This window comes from Gallus gallus, chromosome 2 (genome assembly GCF_016699485.2).
Source record: "Gallus gallus isolate bGalGal1 chromosome 2, bGalGal1.mat.broiler.GRCg7b, whole genome shotgun sequence".
NCBI lineage: Eukaryota > Metazoa > Chordata > Aves > Galliformes > Phasianidae > Gallus > Gallus gallus.
Window position 1 is genome coordinate 98,230,702 of NC_052533.1, and position 26,770 is coordinate 98,257,471.

Below are 26,770 nucleotides of genomic sequence, written 5' to 3' on the forward strand. Positions count from 1 at the left end.
TATACAACTGAACCATGGATAGTTTGAAATTCCAAGTCAAAAAACAAGGCATCTCCCTCCCCCGTTAAATCCTAAAGAGATTATTCAGCTTCCTTCCAAATAAAAATAAAAATAGATATCATTTCAGTTTAAATACCTGTATGGTACAGTATCCGGGTAAATAATCAAAGGAAGAAAACTGATTTTCAGCTTCTACAGCTACCGTAATGCAAACATTTACACACAACAAATACAGAAGGTCAAGAATTTTTTAGCAAGTTACTCTTCTACAGAAGAGAGTTTTACCAGAATTAATAATAATTCAAAAGTCTTCCAATAAAAAACAAGGATTGTAGAAAAACTGCTGGGTTCACAGTATTCTAATGGGGACAGAATTAAACAAGGATTAAAAAGAAGTGTTAGCTTTGTAGGATCACCTGGACTGTTGTCTCTTGCTGTCATCTGCATAAGAAGTGCCATCTGTTTGCGCTCTGACAGAGGATAGCCAAAAAGAATGCTAACTGGTGTTGACTTCTTATTTCCAGCATCCTTCTTCACTTTCTTTTTCTCCGGACCTTCCTTCTCTGGAAATATTAATGTTAAAAGACTCAAACTGCTGTTATACTATAACATTTTTCAAGAAATAAAACCATCCTTTCAACGTATGCGAATTGGAGATTGGTGACAGCTGATAAAAAGCAGAAACTGCATCTTTAAACTGCTGCATTTGCATTACATATGGTTACCTGTTTTAATCATACCAGGATAAAAAACTACCAGGTTAAAAGAAGGAAGGAATAAAAAAAATTATAAAAGATGAAAACCCTGTTTCACAGCAGTTAAGACTACCTAAGTCACAATTCTAATTTTCAGAGAATCAAGTCAGATACTTAAAAAAAATATTTAAGATTAACTAGTTTACTTTCAGCCTCAAATACAGATTTGAGGCTCTCCTTTAGCTTTCCTCCCCTAAGACACCATGTCAAAAAGTAAGTAAAACTTAATAATGTTAGATAATGGAATAAATTATTGCTTCTCTTAAGCAATCAGAGCAATTTCTTCTCTAAAATACATACCCTTCAAAAACATACAGCAATTTCATATGTTTTATATGAGTAACTTCTTTCATTTTATCAATACTTACTAAAGTTCTTTAACAACACTCCATGCCCAAGCTTTCAGCCATGAGCTAAAATTACACATTCGAATAAACAGATAATTTCTCAAGCTATTTGGTACCTACAAATTCTCACCGATCTCATCATCAGTTAAGTGTGCTCTAAATCAGACAACTTTTTAATACCATAACAAATTTAAAAACTAGAACTTCATTTATGCAAGTTGGAAACTTTGGTCTATGTCTTCCATCTTTTTCAAACATTCTTCCTTCATTCTTCTGTATCAGTTTTTCTTATACCAATCAGAAGCTTGATGTATAACAAAACAGCTGATTTGTGAGTAGTGAGTAGATAGCTTTTAACTGGAACAACATCTTGTGATCTTAATGTAAGACGAGTACAATACATCTCAATCCATCGTATTTTCTCTGGTATAACTATTCCAGCCATTCCCCTATCTGGAAAGTATTTCTTATCTGTATTTTCTGGGTACGGATATTAGCTTGCATTTATTTATAGTCAAAACACCACTGATTTCTCCCAGTTATCTCAGCTTTCAGGCAACTGCTCTTTTGCTATCTTGAAAAATTCTTGCTTCTAATTTGCAAGTAGCTTACATTACTTACATGTTAGATCTATAATATCTACCTTTTTCTTCAGAGCCGCTAAGATTACTGCTTGAAAGCAGACATGCTTGGTGATTTGGAATTAAAACTTTTGAAAGAGTTTTTTTTTTTTTTTTAAAGTCTAATTGATACTGCCAAGAAGGAAAACCCTGAGATTATTCAAAAATAGACTCAAATTAACAGAAACAACATCTCAAAATTCTGAGTAAATAATTCCGTTGGTTGTTTCTCTAAAAGCTCAGGTTCATGATTAGCTTTTCCATAGATCCTGTTCATTCTGCCATAACCTCCACCTCTGGTAAATTCTCTATCCACCCCCTTTCCAATAGGCCTGTAAAAAGTTGGACATGACTCCACACCCTACAGTTATGGGTAACAACATATTGCCCTCCAGACTTGACTACTACCCACAAAGACATAGGAAGAATTCGATAAGGAAGAAGAACTGCTGTTGTCCACTTCCTCTTCTGTGGCTGGCTGAGGTGCTTGACAGTACTTAAATACTAAAATGTGGTTGTAGATTGTTAACTATTAGTTAAATAAGTGTGATTGTCACACTGATCTTCTTAGTTCTTAGCAAAATACCTTGCATTTTATTCTTACTGTAACTGACTACCATTTGGTAGGTACTGTTCATCCAATTTCTGTTAACTTTAGTATTCTGGGCATATCAAGGTTGGGGGAGGATGTTAGCAGCGACTTTATTTCATTACTATCCCTCTCTGGTCTTTCAGCTTCCTGTCCAAAATCTCAACCTCAAAATACGCGTATGACAAAAGCTTTATTAAAAGTCCGCCTTCTGCAAAGGATGAAAGTCTTGCAAGATTCCACTGAAGGAGACTTTGCTAACTTTCTGAACAGAAGGAAAAATTAATAGAAATGGCATACAAGAAGCTTAAGTCCCATTGAGGTTCCTAAGTATAAACCATCCCACATTTCATTAAGTCCTGAACTCATCCTTGTTATCTTCTGTTTTTCTACACTTCCGTCTTCAGCCCTCTCCGTGCTTCTCTTTGTTTCATTTGTTTCCCTTTAACTCATTTTCTGCCTTCCTTGTTCTCTCTAAATCTCATCTTCTAGGCTTGATTACATACACAGGCTGCAGTAATGCAATGCTCTTCAGGCAGAGGAAGGCACATAGGGAGTGCACATCCTAAATTCCACAGTAACCAAATATAAACAATTATGACCAAGACCATTTTAAGAATGGAAAGGTACAGACTTATGTACATATAAAAAAAACCTAAAAAATACATCCATCATGTTTAAAAGTACACAAGGAGAGAAGGAGATCCCTTTTACATACATGAATGCTGAGATTTTTCTAACCTGTGTGCATTGCACATTTCTGAACGTGTAAAAATACATTCAAACACTGCTACCCTATTTGTAGAAAATCTGCATATAGGAAAACTTAAAGAAAGAACTGCACTGAAATGAAGAAGTTTCAGCTTTTCACTGTGATTATGCCATTCCTTCTCTAAGGATAACAGTCTGTATCCTTCATCAATTAATGTAGTACTTCCATCAAAACAATGCATTTCTGTTTGCTTGGTATGATTTGCTGTTTCATAGCTTATGCTATTTAGTGCTCATGATTCTCTTCCAATTTCTTTCTGAATTACTCCTTACAATTTTATAGGTATATTCAGCTTGGGAAAATAACACATCAAAATAATAGTGAAATAAGTATTTTGATGATATTTCACTTTTCTTTTTTTTTTTTTTTACAATATGTGTATTATAAAGGTCTTTATATGTTTTCTTTTCTTTTTCAAACAATTTTCTAGAAATATTACAAGTGCAATTTACTCATGTATTGTGTTAAGCTTTGTCAAACAACCTCAAGGACCTACCCGATAATCCAATCCATTGATGGATTAACTTTTGCAAAGCGTTTCTAGATGTTACCAATTACAACTAACAATGCAGTTGTTCTCACCAAGTTATGGGCCCTTATCAGCCAAGGGACACAATTATTAAAATTTATATTAGAATTCATAGGTGTTCTCAGAAAGTCTGAAAAGCTCAACACACAAAACGAATACAATCAACAACAAAGCAAAAATAAAAGCATTTCAAGACTGCAGCAGGTGCACCTGGTAATTCATTTGCCACAGTCCATCCTGTAAGAAGATATTCACTTCAATGATGAGAAACTTCCATTGAGCTTACTGCAGAATATACTTAAGATTTGCTTTCACTGCTCCAAGACTATCATCTCACAGTACGCTTTGCTTCAATCAGCAGGAAAATTCCAACTTAACCTGGAGCCCTGACCATTTAAGATACTCTATCTTGCGGCAGCAGAGAATTTTTCACAGCTGTCCCCTTGATGTCTGTACAATTTTAACAATAATAACTTCCTTAACAGGCAGATAATATCAATTTATGTAGAATTTCACTGTAAAACTGACTGCTGAAGCCTTTTTTTTTTAATAAAAAAGGTTGTTATTATTATCATTATTTAAATTTTGAATACCTTGTTTTCAAACCCTATGTCCCAATATATATCCCTATACCCCCCACACATAACCCAAATATCTTCCTTTATATTCGCTTTCTTGTCACTTTTTGGTGTTTGTCAGTGGTTAGAACACCAGGGAATTTCTTACTTGTTATTAAATAAAATCAAAACTCTTCAAATGGATTCACGTTCCATCATCTTTATTAAATAAGTTTCATAATATGCAGCCAAATCTACACAGATAATACTCCTTGTAGGAAAGAAACCTTTCAATGCGATGCTTAAAAAATAAAGTTTAAAAATAAAATAGCTATGTGGAACGGGGCTTTAGGTGCATTTAAGCACTTTTTTTCCTGGCAGAAGAGCTTCATGAAATTTACTCATAGATCTTAATTCTGCTGGCAAGAAAAACATCAGTATCACCAGCAATCATTTTAGGACAATTTAAGCGTGATAGATTATTTCCCAAGATAACCAATATATCTATTTTTCTGGATTTAGATAAATTACAAATTCTAGGTCAACTAATTTCTAAATATTTTAGGAAAATAAACTGGTAAATAACATAATACAGAGCTTTCTCAAAGCAAACCACGCCAAGCTAACAGAATATTTTTTTCATAAAATAACCGCTTTGGTGGATGAAGGAAATAAAGCAAAAAAAAGCTTGCCATAAAATGAATGGAAGTTAAAAGACTAAGTGATACACACCAAGAAATATCCTTACTATTGACAACAGTAGAAGACAGTTCAAGACTGCAAATAAATCTGCAGATGATAAAGTTAAAAGAACAAGATTTAGAGAGCTCCATCTGATCCCAATAACCTAACTTTAGTTAGTAACACATTATGATTGACTGCTGCTTAGTAACACATTATGACTGATTGCTCCTTCCTATTCTCAGTTAAACAGGATTAGAATTCAATGAAGGGAACTCACGGTATATGGCATACTTCAGAGAAATCAAGGTACTGTTGTGATGCCTAATTAATTAAGCTTATGACAGATATCTCTTTAAACTTACATAAACATGCACAAAACTGTATCTACCTTCCTGCCTTTAGCCCAAATAACAGATAAAGATGCAACAGTTGAAGAGTCAAGTAGTCCTTTTAACTGCTCCTCTAATCCTAGTGCCTACACAAAATGTAAGTACATAAATCGTTACTAAGAGATCCACACGGAAAACGCATTCAACAGTTTTTTCTGGTTGTCATTTAAAGGTTCAAGGACACGACTACATTGTGTTTGGACTACCTTAGAGAAAGAAACTGAAGTAGTCAGAAAACAAAATTGACAGATTACTATAAACAGAAAATCTAGAAGACAATTTCCAAGGAAAGACAGACAAATTAGCGTCTAATTGTAACTCTTGCTGGTCTTTGTGAATAGCCAGCTATGTAACAAGATTACAAAAATAAAAATAAAAAAAATAGAAATACTTGTGCTTATCTTCACAGTGAAAAGATTTTTTCCGACCTGCAGTTACATTCAATTACATAGAGAAACACAGGATTTTTTTCTTTTCCTTCAGGTTAGTACAATGGAGTGAGCAAATAAACCGGTTTGCAATAGCAGCACTTGCTTGTTGTTCTCGCTCTGATAATCACAAACATGAGTTATTTAAAATTAATCTAATCAATTACATTGCTGAAAATTAAAAAATGATATTTAAGCATTGTAAATAAGTGATGCACTTTCCATCAAACGATGACTTTTCATTGGACAACTTCCAATCAGAGAATTTATTAAAGAAGGTATGAAAAATGTTTCTTCTTCCACCATCAATCTCACCAGTTTTACACAAAGCTGGCATGTAGAATGTTTTGTAAGATTACTGGAGATTAGCTTCAATAAGGGCTAAAGCTATACCGCATTTAAATTTGATATCTATCAATCACACCTATCTACATAGCATTAGTTTTTTGTGGCTGCTGCTGATCACAGAATGGGGATGCAGCAAGAGAGACATCAGCTTAGGATTCAAACAAGGACAGTACATTCAACATAGATCTGCTCAAACATATAATAGCAATGTACATAATAGACACAGCCTGCACAATAAAAGAAACTAAGACTAAATTGCTGTTGGCTGAAGATAAGCATATAGTGCCATTCAGTAGTTGTCTCATTGGCCATTTCAGAAGACCACAGATCTCCCACAGCTCGTGTTAGATGTCAGCTCGGGGCAGACTTAGCCACCACAGGCGTCCCAACTGGCACTGCATGACTGCATTAGACAGCAAGACTTGGTCCTAACCTGTATGAAATTATTAAGAAAGTAATCTAAAAGCTAGCCTTTTTAAAGTATTTTCCATTAGTTTATTAGAGCAGTTTCCTAGGTAAAAGCACCACTTTAAATGTAAATCTAGATAAAAAGCAGGACTGGAATTGTTTTAGAGTCTCAGCTACTATGGGATACTGTCAATGATGTGTGATTCCATTCGTGCCAGAACTGACTGGATGTAAAATTCAATTTACAAATAGTTTAGCAGTGACTAAAATTAAAAAATACATTTATGCATTAAATGAAGTTAACGTTCACTTTGGCTGTGCACGTGCACTACCACTTAGTGCTTCTGGACAATGTCAGAATAAAGAAAATGAAAAAACAACAACCACCACATCACACCACCAAACAAAGAGAAAAAGAAAACAGGAAGAAGAGCAATCTGGATGGAATTTGGGGGTATGGAAAAAAGATAAAACTACTGAGGGAAATCTGACAAAAGATGGTCCAGCAATAGGAAATCTTTTCAATGTCTAAAGCCACGCTTGGTTTAGAAGAAGTGTTGCATTTCACGCTCATTGATGTCAGTCATAATTCACTTCACTGCCAAACCTGGCAGCAACACAAGTGGCTCATTGCTCTAATCCTGTTGGTTTGGTACAGGATCAGCATTACAAGATCTGTGGGGTTTTTTTGTTCTTTCTTATTTTTGGGTTTTTTTTTTTGTCATAATCATGCTCCAGCCCCTGTGGCATGTGGAAAGCTTATGTACCAAGTTCCTCACCTGTCAAAGAGCACAGTTATCTTGTCTTCCTACCTCAGCAGTAATGCATTCAGAAATTTGCAGTGTGTCAAGAAAGAATCAGAACAAGCAGCAATGTTTGCTACACAATGGTTAAAGCTATGTGCCCTCTATTATTCTATTAAGTATTCCTCACCCCTACTTGAACTGTTTACATAATACCTCTGCTACAACTTACAAAGCATGAGATAAATGCTAAAATGACTTCTAAATATATATAGTTCCATTACGAAAAAGAGTTATGGTATAATACCAAGCAATAAACTCAATAAATCAAATTCTGGGAGTGTACTTGTAAATTCAATATGGTCATTTCAGAATGAAGTGGTATTAGGAAGAGAATAATACTTCAGAATTCTATAAATACACTAAAAACTGAAGTCTAAATCCAGAAGTACTGTCCTATAATGCAGCTATTTTAAATTTGGATTTCATAGCCTATTTTCTTTAACAGAGATATGTATGTAACATCTAAGAACCAAACCATCGGCATGAAATCAATCCTAGACAAAACTTAAGCATGTGCATCAGTACATTTCTACCTTGCATTTAATTCTAAGCATGTTAACAGAACTACCTTTTCTAAAGACAATAAAAATTTTATAACAAGCACTGTATGAGAAACTGTAGTACTGAACCTATGAGAACATAGCGTCTGGTGGCCGTACAAGAGGGCATGATTATTGTCTTGCTGGCAAAGGAATTCTTGCTGGACTGTGGCATATGTCCAGTTACCTAACCTAAGAGGTAACTGTACTCTTGGAATTACAACACCCAGATTCTTCCATCTTAACTAGAAAAGAGCCATACTTTCAAGTCCTGAAATCCATTCTGATAGAATATACAGGAAAGTAAAGAAAAACTATTAGCCTGTGCAGAATTATTATCCTGAACAGATCAAAGGAGATTAAACTGAAAGAAAAGTTCGTTCTCCATAGGTAGTTCAGTTAATTCCATAAACTTAGCAACTTCTTTTACACAGAGGACGCAGAGCATCTCCCCATCTTTCCCACTCTCCCTTTCCCAAAAAATGCTACAGAAGGCTTCAAATGAAGGCACTTGCATTATATTTTTATCTGTTTACATGCTTAAGCAAATGGACTTACAGAGATGACAATGAAAGATTTATGACTACAATAGTAACATAAGAATGAGGTTAGGAAAGAACTGGAAAATGTAGATAAACTACACTAGCACACAAGCTCTTGGTAATACCTGATAGGAAAACTTAGCAGACAGAGATGCAACAATCAGAAGCAACACTTATACTTACTAATCTTTTCTAAAGGAAAAAAAAAAAAAAAAAAAACACTGTAAAAACATAATACACAGTTAAGATGTATTTTACCAACAAATAATTAGTCAAAGAAATAAAAAGGTTCTACCTGTGTCTGAATTGCGATCTTCATTTCTGGATGGACTAATAGTAAAAGGAAGTTTACGTTTCATGGAAGACTTTTCTTTCATCTCCTTCCCCACATCACTCCTATCCACTTTTGGAGATTTGCTGTAGGATGCAATCTTGTCCTTGCTCTAATGTAAATAAAAAGTATACTAAGTAATTTTTGCATATACCAGAATAGTCTCATAATGCATGCAGACTGCAAAGAATGCTATGTGAGAAGCATGCGTGTATGTGAGTGTGTGTATTACACAGTAGCTCTTTTCAAAACCTTTTAAAGTAATTTTACTAAAATAGTCCATAACAATTCTTTCTTTTTCAAGTGAGAATCTTTTGTGTTATACGCATTTCCAGATACATCACTGTAGAACTGCTGTTCATTATTAGAGCCTTGATTAAATGCAAAGGAACAATACAAACTGGATAAGAGTTTGCTAAGTCTTACAGTCTTCAATGACCACCCCAGTTTGCTTCTCCGACTACAGTAATTACATTAAAAACACCTTAAAAGCTCACACTTCAATTCAGACTGTGAACTGTAATACAATAACAAAAACCTTTAAGTGCCTTCCCCTGCCTCCACCCCATCCCCAAATTCATCCCTATACAAAGCTCTCCATTTCAACAAGGATAATAGTATAGCGTATCAACTTTTGAAACAAAATTTACTAAGACTGTAGAAAACCTATGAAAAAAGTATTTAACTGGTATCAAATTCAGAAAAAAAAATAGGTACAAGTTATTTGGAATGTTTTGATGCAGAACTCTGGGATTTTGGTCTTATAAAACATACTTTATGAGAAAAACAGGATGGGCACAACAGCAACTTCAAATATTTCAACATCTAGGAGGTTGAACTACGAGGAAAACCAGCAAGTTAGTGAGACAACTGCTTGAGAGAAACCTCTGCAAAGCCCAATGTTTTTGCATACTAATCAAGAGACAACACAGAGACATAGCATTTTCTCTTCACCACGTACTGCAGAAACACATTATTAGCAATATCAACTACAACAACACCATAGCTCTATTGGTCAACAGACGATTGAGTAAAAACAATAGCAGATTAATCTTCTATAGGTGGAAAAGGAACATATCTCTACTTGACAATCTGTGAAAAACAAAAGGCTGCTCCTTCTCTGATTAGAGAAAACCAGAAGCAACCCCAGGTAATAAGTGAGCATCCAATAGAAGTTTGGCAGTGAATACGTACAAGTAATAAAGACTACTTAACGGACTAAAGGGCCTCTGAGAATGACAGTAATAACCAGTGGCTGACTTTCCAACCCACACAACTGGGCAAGAGAGAGAAGAAAAGAGAATTAGCAAATGAATAATAAAATAACTAGCAGATATGAAAAGTGGTCTAATTTGAATAATAGTCTAAGTGCAAAACAAAAGGAATAAGATTGAAAAAAAGGTTACACAAACTGTTAAAAGTAATTTACTATACAATCACAAGACTGCACATTAAAATTAGTTCTTAACAGCTTCTTGGATTAAACTTCCAGTAAAGAAAGGCAAGAAGAAGTAGGAAGTGCTGTGGGTTAGAACATGCTCTTCGGCTTAAAGAGTGAGCATTCACTGTTTCACCTACTTCTGGTCCTGTAACAGCACGGACATCTCTTCAGCAGCATTCAAGCAAGGTACAAAATTCAGCCAGAACAAATCTATTAATTAGTTTCAGGTGATCCATGAAATATAACTATAACAAAAAGCTTATATCTTTTCTACCTGTGATTTAGAACATTTGTGGATTTTCTAAGGACAGTCAGAAAACCACTAACCAAATAAAATATGGAATAAAAATAGAATAATGTTGAGATACATAAACTATTGCTCCAAAAAGAAAAGCATTGTACATTCTCCACGTTCGCAACACCTAAAGAACATTTAATGGTTTTAGACTGCAACAAGAGACAAGGAAAGGTTATTTATCCTTCCACTTAGCATCTAACTCCACATCAGTCAGCATAATTAAGTATCAGAACAAACTGCCCAACGAGACTGTGAAATTTCCACCAGTTAAGGCTTTACAGAAAAGGTCTGGCCAAGATTTGTCAAGAATCAAGCACAGCTTATTCTGCTCTGGGGCAAATGGATGAACTAGAGCTGCACGTCTCAACATTTAATGCATGCCTCACTGGAAGGTGTAGCAGCAAGAAGAATTTTTGGTGTTAGCAAAACCATACTAGCATGATATCAAGAGGACATCTGTACTCTGTTTAACAGAAACAGTCTCAGAAGGCTAACAGCAATCAGTACAATCTCTTGATATCCTATTCCAGCTCTATTTTCTGGTACATCTACAATCAGTGACAATACACGAAAGGAGACAACAGAGTCCCATATAATCTGTAAACCAGCAGATGTACTAAGCCTCAGGAGAAAGTGTTTCTTTTCATCTATCAAAGATAATTACATACTGAAGCATGTTCTGCATGGTATTAAAATGATTCTGGGAACAAATACTGTTGGAGTCTTCTAAGATGAGATTTACTTCTCACAAAACAATGTTTTTCTGCTTTGAACCACAGATCTACTATTTACTTCCAGATTTTCAGCCATTTAAGTTCTGAAGTACAAATTCAGATAAAGTTTCCTTATGCTTTCACCTTTATAAAATATCTCATGCAAACACTGAATGGTATGCCTGCTGAACACACTCTAGCTGGTTTTTCTTTTAAGCTCCCAAGACAAGCAATCAAAACAGAAATCCACATACCCCAAAGCATATTTGATATAAGCTTTTTTTTTATTAATGTGGATGTTACTCAATTACTTTTTTAAGCTCTGAAAAGACCTGAAAATATAGCTAATTCACAAAGCGATGTACTGCTTGTTAGAACAGCATAGTAAGCATACTATCAACTTTCACTGGACAAGTATTAAAGATTAAGTCTTGTAACAACAAAAACTTTAGTACATTCCTCTGTTCAGGAGCTAAGCTAACTTCACAGCCAATAAAAGCTAAACATTTTATCAGCTGTGAAAGGAAAAACAAATCCTAAAAGCATTTTTCTTTTGTCTTAATATACTAACCATTGGAATACATTTATACCATATCTTTTGGCCATTACAGCTTTTACTTAGAGAAGTTAGTCACAGCCAACATGGGTTCACAAGGGGAAAGTCCTGTTTAACAAATTTAATCTCCTTGCATGACAAGGTTACACACCTAGTTGACTAAGGGAAGTCATCTAATGTAATTTTTTGAATTTCAACAAACCTTTCAATAGCGTTTCTCACAGTATCTTCCTGGAAAAGAAAGCCAGCATACAGCAAGTCAAAAATATAATACAATGGGTGAGCAGTTGGCAGATGGGTCAGGCTCAAAAAGTTATAGTAGATGAGGTTACATCATGCTGGTGGGCAGTCACTGGTGGGGTTCTGCAGGGCTCCGTTTTAGGCCCAGTACTCTTTAATGTTTTCATCAATTACTTGGATGCAGAACTTGAAGATATACTAAGTCTGTGGATGACACTAAACTGGGAGGAGCTGTTGATTCCCTCAAGGGCAAAGAGACGTTGCAGAGAGATCCTGACAAATGGGATGGCTGAGCAATCACCAACTGCATGAAGCTGAACAAGAGCAAGTGCTGTGTGCTGCACATGGGATGGGGGCAACCCTCAAAAATGTACAGCCTGGGGACAAGAGGCAGGAGGGCAGCCCCACAGAAAGGGATCTGGGGGTTATGGCTGACAGCAACTCGGATCTGAACCAGCAGTGTGCCCTGGCAGCCAGAAGGGCCACCCACAGCCTGGGCTGCACCAGGCCCAGCACAGCCCCCAGGTGAGAGGAGGGGTTGTCTGCTCTGCTCTGTGCAATCCCACCTCCAGCACTGGGTGTGGGTTTGGCCCACTATATAAGAAGGGCATAAAACCATTCAAGAGCATCCAGAGGTGGGCTACAGTGACAGTGAAGGGTCTAGAGTTCAACAGATAAGTGGAACAGTTTAGGTCCCTGGGCGTGCTCAGCACAGAGCAGAGGAGCTGAGGGGAGGCCTGATGGCGGCTGCAGCTCCTCACAGGGAGCGGAGGGGCAGCGCTGAGCTCTGCTCTGTGTGACAGCGACAGGGCCCGAGGGAACGGCATGGAGCTGTGTCAGGAGAGGGGCAGCTGGGGGTTAGGGACAGGGGCTGCACCAGAGGGTGGTGGGCATGGAACGGGCTGCCCAGGGCTGCGGGCACAGCCCCGAGTGTTGGAGTTCAAGGAGCATCCGGACAGTACTCTCAAACACAGGGTTTGAATTTTGAGTGGACTGTGTGGAGCCAGGAGTTGGACTCAATCTTTGTGGGTTCAACTAATGGTATTCCATAACAGTTTTGCAGGGAATGGTGTCATTTAGCATTACTGCTCATTTTAGAGATGCACCATTGTGTGTGAAAATAATTCCACATCAGGACTCCTTTGCCCACAGTGCATCTATTGGCATATAAGAGAACATCCATAATTGAACTACCTATCTTCTGTTCATTCACAGTCACTGAGATTAAGCTCCAGAAGTAGCTCAGAGATATTTCTGCACCAATAACAAACATGTATAATTGGACACAGAAGCAAATAAAAAGACATTTAAATGCCAAAGTGCAGAAGTAGCTTGATTGCGCTGCTCTATAAAAACTTAAAGAAAAAAAAGCCAAAGCTATGTGACAAGTAGTTAGAATGCTTTTTTTCCCCCCTGTATTAAGGACCACTGTGATCATCTGAATGTTGAAGACCTCAGGGTCCTTTAATACACATACTGGATAGTGGCATCCCTCACGGCAGTGCAAATGGTCATCCATTAGTCACACAGCACTAAGAATACTGGACAGACAACAAATTGTTCAGATTAATCAAGATACTTTCGTACAATATAGATTTGTCTTCATGATTTTCTCTGGTTCAAACACAAATTTCAGTGTTATCAAATAACATAAAAGGCTGAATCTAAAAGATCACATTTTGGCAATATTTTGTCTATTTTTTTTTCCCCTAATACAAGGGAAAATCTGCAGATTATTCTAGTGCCAGCTAAATACTTCTGCCAATTGTCTATTCATGTGTTAAACAGCACGTGTGACCGTTAAGTGACTATTTAGTATCTTTGCCATACATTCAATTTTTCTCAAAATAAAGATGAAGCAACCAAACTGCATTTATTATGCTAAAAATGTGAACCCAGGGACGTTAACTGCAACACAAATTTGTGTAATTTTACTTAACATCTCACATTTTCAGTGTTATGTGTTCTTAGTTGTAGTATTATATCATACAACCCCAAGCCAAATCCTACATTTTGCTCATCTCATACTACACAGTGTTCCAAGATGGATAATAAGCACCACTGAATGTAAAAATACAAGCAGTATACTTTTTGGTATCAGTGTAATTAGTCCAACATTATGTTTCCATAGCCATATTCTTGGTTAAAGCCCAGGAGGAGATAGATGGGAATCAGACCAGCCAGTGAAAGCAGCATTTCTTAGAAAATTAATCTCAACTACTGAAGAATGTAGAATCTGAACCCAGCACACTTGCACATGTTTCTAACTCATGTACTGTAGTCTTTAACAACACACCTTTCCTTTTTACTAAGGACAAACCTTTCATCACAACCAAAGTGACAACGAAAGGAGTTTATATGACTACTGAAGATAGAATGTTACTTTATTCTTTTCTAAAACAAATAAAAATTGGCCATATTTCCACCTCCGCTACCTGCTGACAAATAAAGGACATCGTGTTCATCTTTCCAACCCCCAGAAAAATTATCAACTTCATTCAAAAGGACTCTTACTTATGCATAGTTCTCTTTTGCCAAAATATACCTGTGTTTCAGAAGCTTACCTATGTTTTACAGAGTTGATGGGATATGGAGGTTAAATGATCCAGCAGATGTGTACTGCTACTGTTAGTAGCAGAAAAGGAACAGTGTATGGGGATCAGAGGCAGGAGATTCCTGCGGAGGACAGTCCCAAGGCAATCAGCAAATACTGAACTGGTAGCAAGCATCACTGTTAAGGCAGCTCCTTTGGCAGTGGCTGCAGATTCAATGGCCACTTCAGGACACTGGCATCATCTTTCCACTATAGTAACACTCGTGAGGGAGATGAGGTGAGAGTCAGACGCAGAGCACAGAAGAGGAAAAGGGGCCTGAGAAGTAAACTCATTTTGACCAACTGATCCATTTTTAACTCAGACTGCAGAGCTGTCTGTATGCAAAATTCAGAGCTCATGGAGAAAAAAATGCAATATGCACTATAAAAATATGAATATGTATATTTCTATACATTTTTATAAGCAAATGCATTCCAAGCTTTTCAAACATTATATTTAGCAAAAGAATACCGAAAAAGGAAATTTAGAAAATTTAGAAAACCCTCTATTTTTGCTTAGATGAAAGTGAAAAGATGAAAACTCATTGTAACCTGTTATAGACTTTTTTTTTTGCTCTTAAACTCACAAAGCTTGGAAGAAAGTTGTTCTTCCAGCGATTGCAGTTGTTACTTGTACCTTCAAGATCTTCAGGGGTGTCAGAAGGTTTTTGTTTTTTCAGAAATATTTCATATTATATTATGCCAGAAAATACTTTTATTAGATTATTTAACTAATAAAAACTAAGAGCTTACCAAAATGCATCTTTCTTACAAGAAAGTAAATGAAAAGACAACACTATCACTAGATTTGACTTCAGTAGCCTTTCTATTCTTCCTGGTTTTAGCCCCAGAAATTCCCTTCTTCTTCCAAGTGTTAAATTTCCCAGCATTTCAGTTAACTTGACCATATGCCAAACAAGAACAAGAAGAGAATAAATAAACATTTTAACATATTAAATATAAATAAATATTTTTATTCCACCCATTTTCCAGTAAGCCGATTTCCTTTCTGCATTTTACTCCGCAGTCTTCCTCTTCATCTGAGTAATTTATCACAGCTCGCAGAAATGCCTGCCCTTGCCTCACTTTACTGGGACCCATAAAACAAACTGAGAAGAGACTAAGAAGTCTAATGCTCTGTACAAATCTTTTTGGAAGACAAACATTTTGAAGCACATACTGGACCTTCTAATCTTTTCCCATTTTTTCATCTCCCCATCTTATACGCACTCATCAAATGTTCTTACATGAAAGATGGACTTCAACATAATAGTAAGTATGAATACAGACACATTCTCCTTTTATAAACATAGCTTTAAACATCGCTTTGGAGACAAATGGATTGTCTCCACTGGACAATATACATCTTAGAATAATGTTTTGTATTGGCAACTGTATCTTTTGTTATACATTAGAGCTAAACTATAGCAGGAACTGAGTTATTTGCAACATGCCTCTAGAAGTTACAAAGTGATAGGATACTTCACATTTTGTGAACAAACTATTTGCACTAGTGTTACCAGACCTCACATATCCTTTCATTTTCCATCAAAAATGGACTGTACGGTTTTTAACACAAACTCACTTGTACAGGTGTTACTCTTAACCCTTCCACAGCATTTGGCTTTCAAATCCTCCCAGCAGAGGGAACAAGTTCCTGTGTGACAAAGGAATCTAAGACACCTGTTTGCTTTTTGGTCTGCACTGTCACAACCCTTCAAAAACGTTTGATGTGTTCGTTACAGAGTAAAGCATTGCAAATTTAAATTAGATATGAATCCTTGTTCCTGTGAGTGTATGAAGACTTCATCTGATAGGAGGTAGGGAAACTGTGCATTAACTTGCATTAAAAAAACATATCCAGCCTCCTTTGAACTAAGTCGCAAGCTGCAACAAAAGGCATACATTCTCTTCACAAATTTAAGCATGAAGGCATGTAAAAAACTGCATTACATTTTTTTTCTCTGCGTTCAATAAATCAGAATATAAATAAGTAGTTATTCTTTCATTACAGCAGGAAAAGCTCTGATACAATACATGTTCTTTGTATTTCACCAAACTTAAACGGGCATGAATATAATTCCATTACCTTTCTTGCAGCTGGTTTTTCCACCATGGTGCTATCACTGTCAGAATTTTCTATTTGAGCTGTTTTTGTAGATCCAGATTTGGGCATTTTATAGGTGTTTACTAGCTGTATCTTGTATCAGTGGGTTCATTGTGTGTCTGGAAAAAAAACAGAAAACAACCATTAGAACCAACATGATATAAATTACAATGTCATACCAGGAAAAATGTTACTGCAAACGGTAGCAGGGTCCAATACTATTCCAAAAAACTAGACTAATAGTCATATCTGAGTCCAAGTACCCTGCTCATCAACAGCTCCCACCTTAGAGTGAAAACCAAAACCAGAAACATAGCTACTGGTGGAGACGGTAGCATCAGAAAGCCACAAAGCTAGATGCTGAAGAGCCTCATCCTTCTAACCTATGTTTCTGACAGACTTAAAGCTTTCAGGTATTTGACCTCTTCTTGCAGTTCAATGTGCCACTTTGTTTTATAGGCAATAAGACTAGCAGAACACATAAAATAATTTCTGGCCAAACAGTCAACAAAAGCTTATCTTTCTAGTCCAGGAAACTGAAATATTGCCTATCTATAATATTTTAGAAAGGTGGCCCATCTTGGTGATGTACTATCCCCTCTACTGGAACAAGAGATATATCAGAAGAAAAATATGTTAAATGTTTAAGGATGTTACAGTGTTAAAAATGATTAAAAATGCTTTCTGGAAGTAGAAACTTTAATTTCCACTGTCTAACACATTAATTACATAATCCATCATTATAGGTACATGCATACGTAACTAAGAGCTCTGCAGTATTTCAGCTCTGTATCACACCAAGTGTCACATAATGGAATTCTGAACTTTCTCTGTTACGTGCTGTTATACTTTTCTGCTTCAAGACAAGCTAAGCACTTTTGAAACCTGACAGGAAAGTCAAGTTGTCCCAAAAACTTATGTCAAGAACATAGCTGAAAACTGCTTTTCACTTACAACACTGCCAGCAATATCCAGTCCAGTGCTTTCTGGCATCATTTATTATCTTTTTAAGAGACACAAAGATCTTAATACAAAGAAAAAAAGCTATGATAAGCCGAAGGGCCAAAATACCCTGTCAGCACACTAGAATTTCCACTGCACAAGCCATGAAGCACTATAAGAGAGGCCAGATGAAGAGAAAAACTGCAAACACCATACATTCTGAATTGCAAAGAAAGAAAAGAGGTCTAACACTTCTCTTCATGTTCTCTGGTTAGGGCAATTGCCAAGGCATGAGCTACAATGGGCTGGGAATAAGCAGGGCAAACTCACCTCACCACCTATGTAAAAGGCTAAAGAGAACCTGGCAAATAACGTTAGGAGTTTAACCTAAAGAAATGTGTATCAAGAACTCTCATCTGACTTGGAGAAGCTTACGAGCACTCATTCCAACTCTCTGGAGGTGTGCTGTTGATTCTTTCACTCTGTTCAGGCTTGTTAAGAGTCAAGCGCGTTGCTAAGCCACTATGGACTACTCCTCATAAATCCCAAACTGCAGTAAGATTTGTGACTTAGCTAAGACTCAAAAGCCAATTCCAGCTCCGGGTGAAAACCAAGAGATCTAAGAAAAAAAATATGTCCTACAGCAAGAACAGTGTCATGACCAAAAACCCCAACAAAGTCATTTGCTGAACTCATTCGTCTGACTTGCACTTGTAAGAGTGCCAAGAGGAAAAGGTCATGTGAAAATTAAAACTGCATTTGACTTCATTTTAAAAAGACCCATGAAACACCCCGAGCTTGGAGCTGACGTATCACGCTACAAATATTTAGAGGATCACAGTCTTACTGAGCCTTGCAGTAATTGTTTTGCTAATGTCAGCGAGGCTCTGTTTCAGGTGTGATGTTTTATTGTTGCTTTATAGCTAAGATTTTGGGGAACATCATGAAGAGAATTTGCTGCTGTAATAGGACCAGGGCTGCTATTATGGTTTGATGCAGGTAACTAACGGGTATATTCTCTTTAGTGCTAGACCTGACACTCAAAACTTTCAGATTTGAACAAATTTCTACCCTTCCACTCCCTCCAAAAGACCTAAACGCACGTGAAATTATCTTGCAAAATGCTTGGTTAAGATGAATACGATGTACACTACAAAGTATCATCTTCCTTATTCTTTCATAACAGGAGAGGAAGAAAAGTTCAAAATGCCCAATCCAAAAAGTTAGAAAACTGTAAGTGCCACGCTAAATAAAGTCTGCTCCTTTCCTTCCTTTCTCCACACTTGAGTATCTTCTTTTAATATTAACCACAAGCTTATAAAAAACAGGAAGAGTTTCTAATTAAACTCACACCTACAATAACCTGAATCTTGACCTCACAGTAAGGGAAGGCTGGGGAGAGACATTTTATACGGGCAGGTAGCAATGGGACAAGGGGAAATGGCTTTAAAATGGAAGAGGGTACATTTAGACTAGATATTAGGAAGAAATTCTTTACTATGGGGGTGGTGAGACACTGAAACAGGTTGCCCACTGAGGTTGTGGATGCCCCCTCCCTGGAAGCATTGAAGGTCAGGCTGGATGGCACTCTGAGCAACCTGGTCTAGAGGGAGGTGTCCCTGCCTATAGCAGGGGGTTGGAACTAGGTGAGCTTAAAGGTCCCTTCTGACCCATCCTATGAGTCTATGACTATGTCAATATAAAAAAAAAAACAAAAAAAACACTGTGATATTCCTACTACTCTACTCCTACCCAAGACACAACAAACAGTAGTGTCTCTCCTCATTTACTTTAGTGTCAGTATGCAGCACTACTGGCAAAGACGATTATTAAAAGAATTATTAATTAAAGCACACTTCCTTGCCTTTCATTTTCTTTGCTGTGTTTTTTTTTCCCAAACAGTTGCAGGAAGAAAAAAGGTTATCGAGTCAGTGGACAGTACTCTAAAATTAACTTCTTGAATTTCACAAAAAGCATTTCTTAATCCTACAGCATGCAGTGCGTTAGTACCCTCACTGATAGTGACTGCTGGTTACCCAGTACCCACAGTACTACCATTAACAGCAAATATTTTTGCTGTTTTGTTGGGCTTACAAAGAAAACATGTGCTAGAAATATGCTTTTGCTCAGTTAGCCTCTCAAATCCTAACCTTCAGTCGCAAAACCTCCAAAGATCACTGTTTCAGTAACCACTTTGATAATAAAATTTAAAAAAAATCCTTTCAGTAACAGTACTGCTCATAAACTGAAACTGTCATTCATTTTGATAATGTAACAAAAGGGCCTCCTTCCTGTAAATATTTTGATCTATCATAATGACTACAACTACCTTCAAACTTTTCAATATGTAAAAACTGTGATATTAATCCAGCATTTCTGACTGCACATTCTGCCTCCCCTCCATTGCATTTTCTTTCCTTCCTTTACACCTACTACTTGACTCCCTCAAGCTACCTCCATTCCTGCTTTGACTATCCTTCCTTCCTGACTTGAAATGCCCTTCCCTATACCCTTCTGGTTCTGACAGTGAGAAGCCCAACTTCATGAGCTTAGTAACACTTACTAGCACAAGCTTGGCTCCATCCCTCTTACAAGGCTGTCTCACAGTAGGGGCTGAACCACATGAGCTGAGTAAGAGCTCCACCTTCATGAAAGACATGACATCCCTATGTGTCCTTTCAAGTCTTGCTACACAGGGGTTTTTTCTGCTGGCTTTTTTTCCCTCTTTTTTTTTTTTTTTTTAATTTGTTTTGTTTTTAAATAGTGTCATTTTAACTCATGTTCAGAATGCAGTCATATTTGCATTCAAAGTGAAAATGTAGAACATCAGCAGGTTTTTCTAGGGAAACCTAGAACTGCCTGCTTTGGGCTTCCTTCAGGTTATGTTTCTTAATGCAATTACTGGTTCAGCAAGGAAGTCTCAATGGCTTATTTCAAACCATCAGAACCCTACATGCAAAAGTTACATTCTTTACATCCAAATTATTCTTCTTTGTCACAACACCGTCAAAACAAGCAGTTCCAACACTTGGTCAGATAGGCACAACTGTGCTTTTCCTCCAACAAACGGATCCTTTTCATGCTTCCAATGAAACATAGGAACTGCCTCCTGCTAAATAAACTTTCCTGCATATAACAAAATCAGATACTCTGACTGCTTGGTCTTTATGACTAGATGTCTTTCCAGTCCATTTATTATCCACCGTCAACATCCTCTTACTTGTAATACTGCATTAAATTTTTCTCTCAATTGTTTTCCACCTAAAGTAAGCTAAAAAAAATCCCTATTTTTTCTCATTCAAGTACCAAAGATAGGCATTTTAACAGATCTACAGATTATCTAGGATTATTTGACCTAAAAAAGATTTTCAGATAGCCAGCTACAGAAAACTGAAGTTCCATTAAATCCCTAATACCTACAAGTTACTATATTAGCTCTGTATAAGCTTACACGTAGCACTAGGGAAAGGGCATGCCTTCACACGTGAGAAACAAGGAATGCATGCAGTACTCCAACAGAGCTGCTGCTGTTGCTCAAAAGCTTTGAAGAGTTTCTTACCCTCAGCTCAGTTTCCTGAGAAACTGAGGCCCATGTGATTGAGCTGCGTCTATATGGTAATTCAACGGCTTTCAAACTCATAGATGGCTTTGCATAAATCTGACAGCAGGGAAAAGTTTACAAGGACTTCAAGGACTTGGAAATTTCATGGAAAAAGGTGGCCATCAGCAAATAATAATGATAAACTGTCACTGTTTTCCCCGAGGGACTGTTCCAACATGAACTTCACACCATACTGCATACAACAAAAATCCACATGAAATGACCTGTTTAAGCTGCTGCTCTCTCTGCCCCAGTCACAGCAGAGAGTTTCAGTTGGGATTTGCATGCTCCCAGTTAATCAACCACAAGACATAAATCTGGAAGAAATTAAGCATCACTTGCTTAATTATTCAAAGTATGTCTTCTCCATAACACATAGAACAAAACTTACACAAGGTTTAGGGGAGATTTTCTTTGATAGCCCTGATGTACAGTTATCTTGAAGGCCAGCTGACTACCATTATAGCAAAGCAGAGGGGCACAAGATTGAACTTCTGTAACATTAAGAGCAGAAGGGTTAATTTCCAAGACATTACATCTATCCTTGAGCTCTACAATGCATGTGCATTTAAAAAAAACAAGGAAGCTACCATAAGGTGCCTTTACTCTTCTGCAACTCCCTTCACTTATCTGCAGAAAGGAAAGAAAAACAAAAACCAAACCACCTCTCTTCCAGTAAGGATTTACTCCAGACTGGGAAACAGTGAATCAACTGTACAAAATTCCTGCTATAAATATTTGACAGGAGTAGACCAGAATGTTTTGCTAAAATTGGACTTAGAAAAATGACAGCTGAGGCTACAACTACATTACCGAGAAGCGCTACATTTCAAGAGCAGATCTGTAGAGTAGCAAAAATTCAACATTTGCCACACGTAGCAGTTTTGCTCTGGACTAGGCCTAGTGCAATCCCGTGTACTGAACACACTTCAAAGGCTGAAGCTCATTCAGCACATTCCTGAATGCATCTCTCAGTTTAGCTTCGGCCAGGAGAAATGAAGCACCAAAGCTACTCCACAGAGAAAGCTGAACTTCAGCAAGGAGAAACACTGAAGATAGTTACTCTACAAGTACGTTCCTGATTCACCCAAAGGCACTGATATAGATATCTTCGTAGACATCACCTCCTCCTTCCCACACCTCAAGACTTTCTCTCTTTCAAATCTATTTCAAAATGACTGGTCTGACCTAGATCTCAGTGATACTGAAAGTCTGTTAAGGAAAGGAAGACAAAAAGTTGGTGGATGAGCGCAAGAGAGAAGCCAAACAACAGCCAGGCCATGGTAGGAAAAAGTCAACATTTGGTATTTTGCCTGGAGAAATCCAGCAGGCCAATCTGTATGTACATATTGGCTAATTAAGAAGCACGTTGGTAGCCCCAGCCCAGCCACACCAAACGTTATCAGTATGCTGGTGGGAGTGGCAAAGGTAGCAGAGGCTATTGCACTTGGCAAAAAGGAAGGGATATGGCACAAAGGAACAAAAGTCACAGAAAATTGTGCATAAAATATATAAGTATATACATATACACACACACACATATAGTGTTAGGAGCAGAACTTAAGCAAAAAGTTGTTAGCAAAGCATATTCATGTAACTAAGTTGAATGCCCTCTGGCTTCTTGTAGTTTCTTCTCCTCCTCCCCACTCACTTTACATCAGGAAAGGGCAAATGGCTTAAGCATTTAATTTCACAGTAAAAGCATCTCTAAGCAAACAATTTAGAGAAGTGCTTTCTTTCCAAAGGAAAGGTTAACGAACTAGCAGTGCCAGTGATACATGAAATATCATGTAGAGACATGTAGCAGCACTGTCAGTTTTCTTCTTCCAGAAGTCATTATTACCTCTGTGTAGTTGCTCCAACACAATCCTCTGCCATACAACAAAACACAATCCAGCCAGATTTCAGTACATGCCTTAACTGAGGTAATTAGTATCTACTTTGTCAACCATGGAGTCCAGTGAGAAGGCAGAACAAGAGAATTATTTGAGATATTTTACTATGGATTTGGATACATGCTAAGAGGAACAAGACCAAGAAAATGGGACAGTGGAGAAAGAGAGCATTCAGGTCTGACTACGCAAAGACGCAATATTTACTAGGAGCAGAGAAAGCCCAGCAGATCAGAACTGTGCTTTTCTGGCTCAGCAAGTTAAGCATCACATCTATGAAAGGGACAGCTGTATTTTGACCTGATAATTCCCATACGATATGCCTGTGAGCAAGTAAAGCTTCAGACTATCAAAACAAGAGAATGCAGCTGTGATGAGGAAACAGCAGACAAACAAACCTGAGAGGATAGGTAGGAAAGGACCACTAGGGAGCAGAGCACAGCACACCCCCATGATCAGCACACAAGATTATTTTCCCCACAATGTGGAACACAAACCAGAAATACCTATGTCTTGGCAATCCTGTGGATCTGTAAAAAAAGCTGAAGTATTGCATCCACTTTCAATTTTAATGGAGAATGACAAACTTAACCACTGTCATCAGTTTTCCAACTCCTTGGATAGACATGGAGAAACGAAGGCTTAGATGCTGCTCATGTTTTATGGAAAGGGCAAGATGAAAGCAGAGGTCAGGATGCTGCCCAGAGCATCCTGTAACATATCTGCCAACAAGAGAAGTGCAGGACTAGGGTTTCTCTGCACTTCGGAGCTTAAGGAGGGAACTTACGCATGGTTCAGCACTTCAAACCTACTAAGCTCCATCAAGATAACAACCGGACTTCATATCACAACCAATAACTGCAGCTAGCAGGAGGCAGGTGCTGTACGAAGGTGTGAGTGGCATTATCAGAAGACAGTAATAACACTGGGAATCAAGCCAGGAAGAAGGCCAGTGAGAAACGACACAAAAACCAAGGTGATGGAAGTGAGGTCTGCTTTAAGAAAGTGCAGAAGGGGCATAACAGACCTAGACACAGCATTCTGCTGGTTCCACCCAACCTGTCCTTTTCTGTCTGTTCCTATCCTGCTCCCCCGTCCATTTTCTTCGCATACACAATTACACCTCCCACTTTATCTCACACTTTTTATCTCTTTGCCATAGTAGAGAAAGCTCAGATCCCAAAACAGGGTATATGGAGGAACATCTTCCAGATAAGAGCTGTAATTTCACTTAAAGTCATACTGTGACATTCTCACGATTTGTATATTCTCTGATCGCCTGAAAATTAACAAGTTCTACAGAAAGCAGGTGTAAATCAGTGTCAGCCAGTCAAGAAACTCCCTGAATTATGCTCTGTAATACAGCTCACTATAGAAAAGCGGAAGAAGATTCCTTCAGTAGATGGCCAAGCCCTCTTCTTCAAAAGGATCAGATACAAACCTGCTATGAAAAAGGGCCTTAGAATAGTAAGCCTAGCCTACTTTAAAATCTCATTAGAACATTATACAAAATGCTATTCTGTGATTTCAAAGTGAATGGGGACCGTAGCCACAAAAGTACTAGCCTTTGTATCAAGGTTTTCATTGCAGAGGTCTGTGTAAACACAGCTATCCTATAATCATTGCAGCAGTTTGATATTTGCAATGGAAACAATGAAAAGGGCTATTAAAGGCTTCACTTGAGCAAAAATAGTACTAGGCCTCTGGTGCAAAGCTCTGTGAAAACAAAGTTACGTGAATCACAAATACTTCCTCTCAATCATTCAGCATCCAAGGTTGAATGAACAGTGCACATTCCTGCTAAGAAGGTTTACTGAACAACCAAACTCCCAAGATGCCAAAGTCAAAGCTGACTAGGTATGAGATCTCTAACAGATTTTTTCCAAAAACGTGTAATACATTAGACATACGCAGCTAGAATGGACTAAACATACACTTATGTACATCCACACTGGCAAGCCTGCCTATAGCTACAGGCCAGAAGCATGCTGTCCTTTACAAGCTTAAAGGAAAGCATATTTTGGATATACTCCCTGAATATGGTGCACACTAAAGTACCATCAAATACAACAAACAGAACAATTTACCAGGCACTTCTTTGACTTTCACTGTGTGGTGTTTCATTGTACTTGCAGCTCTGTTCTCTAGCAGTAACCAGTAGATGAATGCTACTGGCATTAGGCAGCACACCAGTTCTATCTGTCGGAAAGAACAGTGCCTAAAAGTCACTGCACGCATCTTTTACAGACAAAAGATGGAAGAACATTCTCATTTTGGAAAATTTCACAAGCTCTTTTCACACGTAATCACAACAGTTCAGCCCATGCAGATTCCAATGTCGGAGTTACAGTGAAAGAACTGCCATCTAACACATACTCTCAAACTAACAGTGCCTAGGGCAACAGTGTGTTGCAGAATTAAGTGTAAACGCAGTACCCAGTACGGACATGAGTCACAAATTTGGCAGATATAGCAGAATTTGATGACAAAATGACAAAACACTTTTGGTCTAGAAATGGGTAATTCTTCGTTATTAGAATCTTCCTCTAAGACTTGCACAGTACTTGAAATGACTGTGGCTAGAACATGCAACACTGAGATCAGTTTTACTCCATTGCTACAACTATTGTGCAACCTCCTAAGAAGTGCTTTACTCCTCCCCACAGCAATTCTCTCTCTGTTTTAGATGAGCCACTCGAAGAAAAAAAAGCAACCATCTAACACAAACACACCTTTTCAAAATGCTGTGACAAGACTTGAACGTGTATTTGGAGACTCCCCAGTTCTTAGTTAATATACGGAACAGATCAAAGGACTTCTACACTTTAATTCGAAATGTAGAGATATTTGAGATTCAAATACATAACAGAAAGACTTGTATAACTCCTAAGAAAAACAGAATATTTTAATCTCATTTTAAAAAGGTGCCCATGCACAGAGAAATAGGAATGGGCAGTGACTACTCACAATCTCCAAAACAGCTTTATATATACTCTGAAGTACCTACTCATAGCATGCCAGACTGCACCACACAGGGAAAGGATGAAGTCCCCAAAAACAGCTGACACTCAGGCAACAAGAAAGATTTTCCAGTTCTTCAGCTGGAACTAACCACTACTTCCTACCAAAATAAAGAATGTATCTAATAGTCTAGGAATTTCTACTAGGAAGAGCAAAAAAATGAGGACATACAACTCAGACCTACTCAGAAAAGAAACTAGGATCTTTGCTGAGGTTTTGTTGCACTTGCTTAGATTCCTATCCAGAATGTCTTCAACTCAGTGTTTTAAAAGCCTGAGTTTACCTATGCTTAGTTTCAAGCTGCACACACTTCACAATACCCTACAACTTATTTTCAACGCATTTAAACTTCTCAGCCTCTTTCTAACAAATTATCTGTATTAAAGTGCATGACTGTATCCACAGTTTGACTTTCAGGAAGTAAGAAATGTATTCATAATGAAATACGTGCTTCTGAAGAATACAAAAGCTTCAGTAATTATGGAATCGTTGCGTTGGAAGGAATGTTGAAAGGTCATGTAAGTCCTGTTGTTATCTGGTCAGTCAGATGTTTGAAGCTCCCCTCATACCATACAAAGAGCAGGCTAAGTCTACTACCTAAGGAGGAAAAAAAATGGTAACAGAAACCCTGGCAAATACAAGCCTTCCTGCTCTTGACCAACTGTAGGCATCTATAAATCATGCAACAAGGTTATTACACAAGTAGTATAGCATGAAAAAGA

The 26,770-nt window shown here is 37.6% G+C and overlaps 1 protein-coding gene across 3 annotated transcripts in view; it reads right to left on the minus strand.

The window, feature by feature from the left end:
- ANKRD12 (ankyrin repeat domain 12) overlaps window positions 1–26,770 on the minus strand; it is a 62,835-nt gene that overhangs the window by 26,418 nt on the left and 9,647 nt on the right. For all 3 annotated transcript variants that reach the window (XR_005855194.2, XM_015282496.4, XM_040687773.2), the window contains exons 2-4: window positions 16,575–16,711; window positions 8,609–8,756; window positions 417–563 (exon numbers count right to left, since the gene is read on the minus strand). Coding sequence is in view for 2 of the 3 variants with exons in the window: in XM_015282496.4 (XP_015137982.3) it covers window positions 417–563; window positions 8,609–8,756; window positions 16,575–16,661 (382 nt within the window). In the remaining variant the exon portion in view is untranslated. The remainder of the gene's footprint in view (window positions 1–416; window positions 564–8,608; window positions 8,757–16,574; window positions 16,712–26,770) is intronic.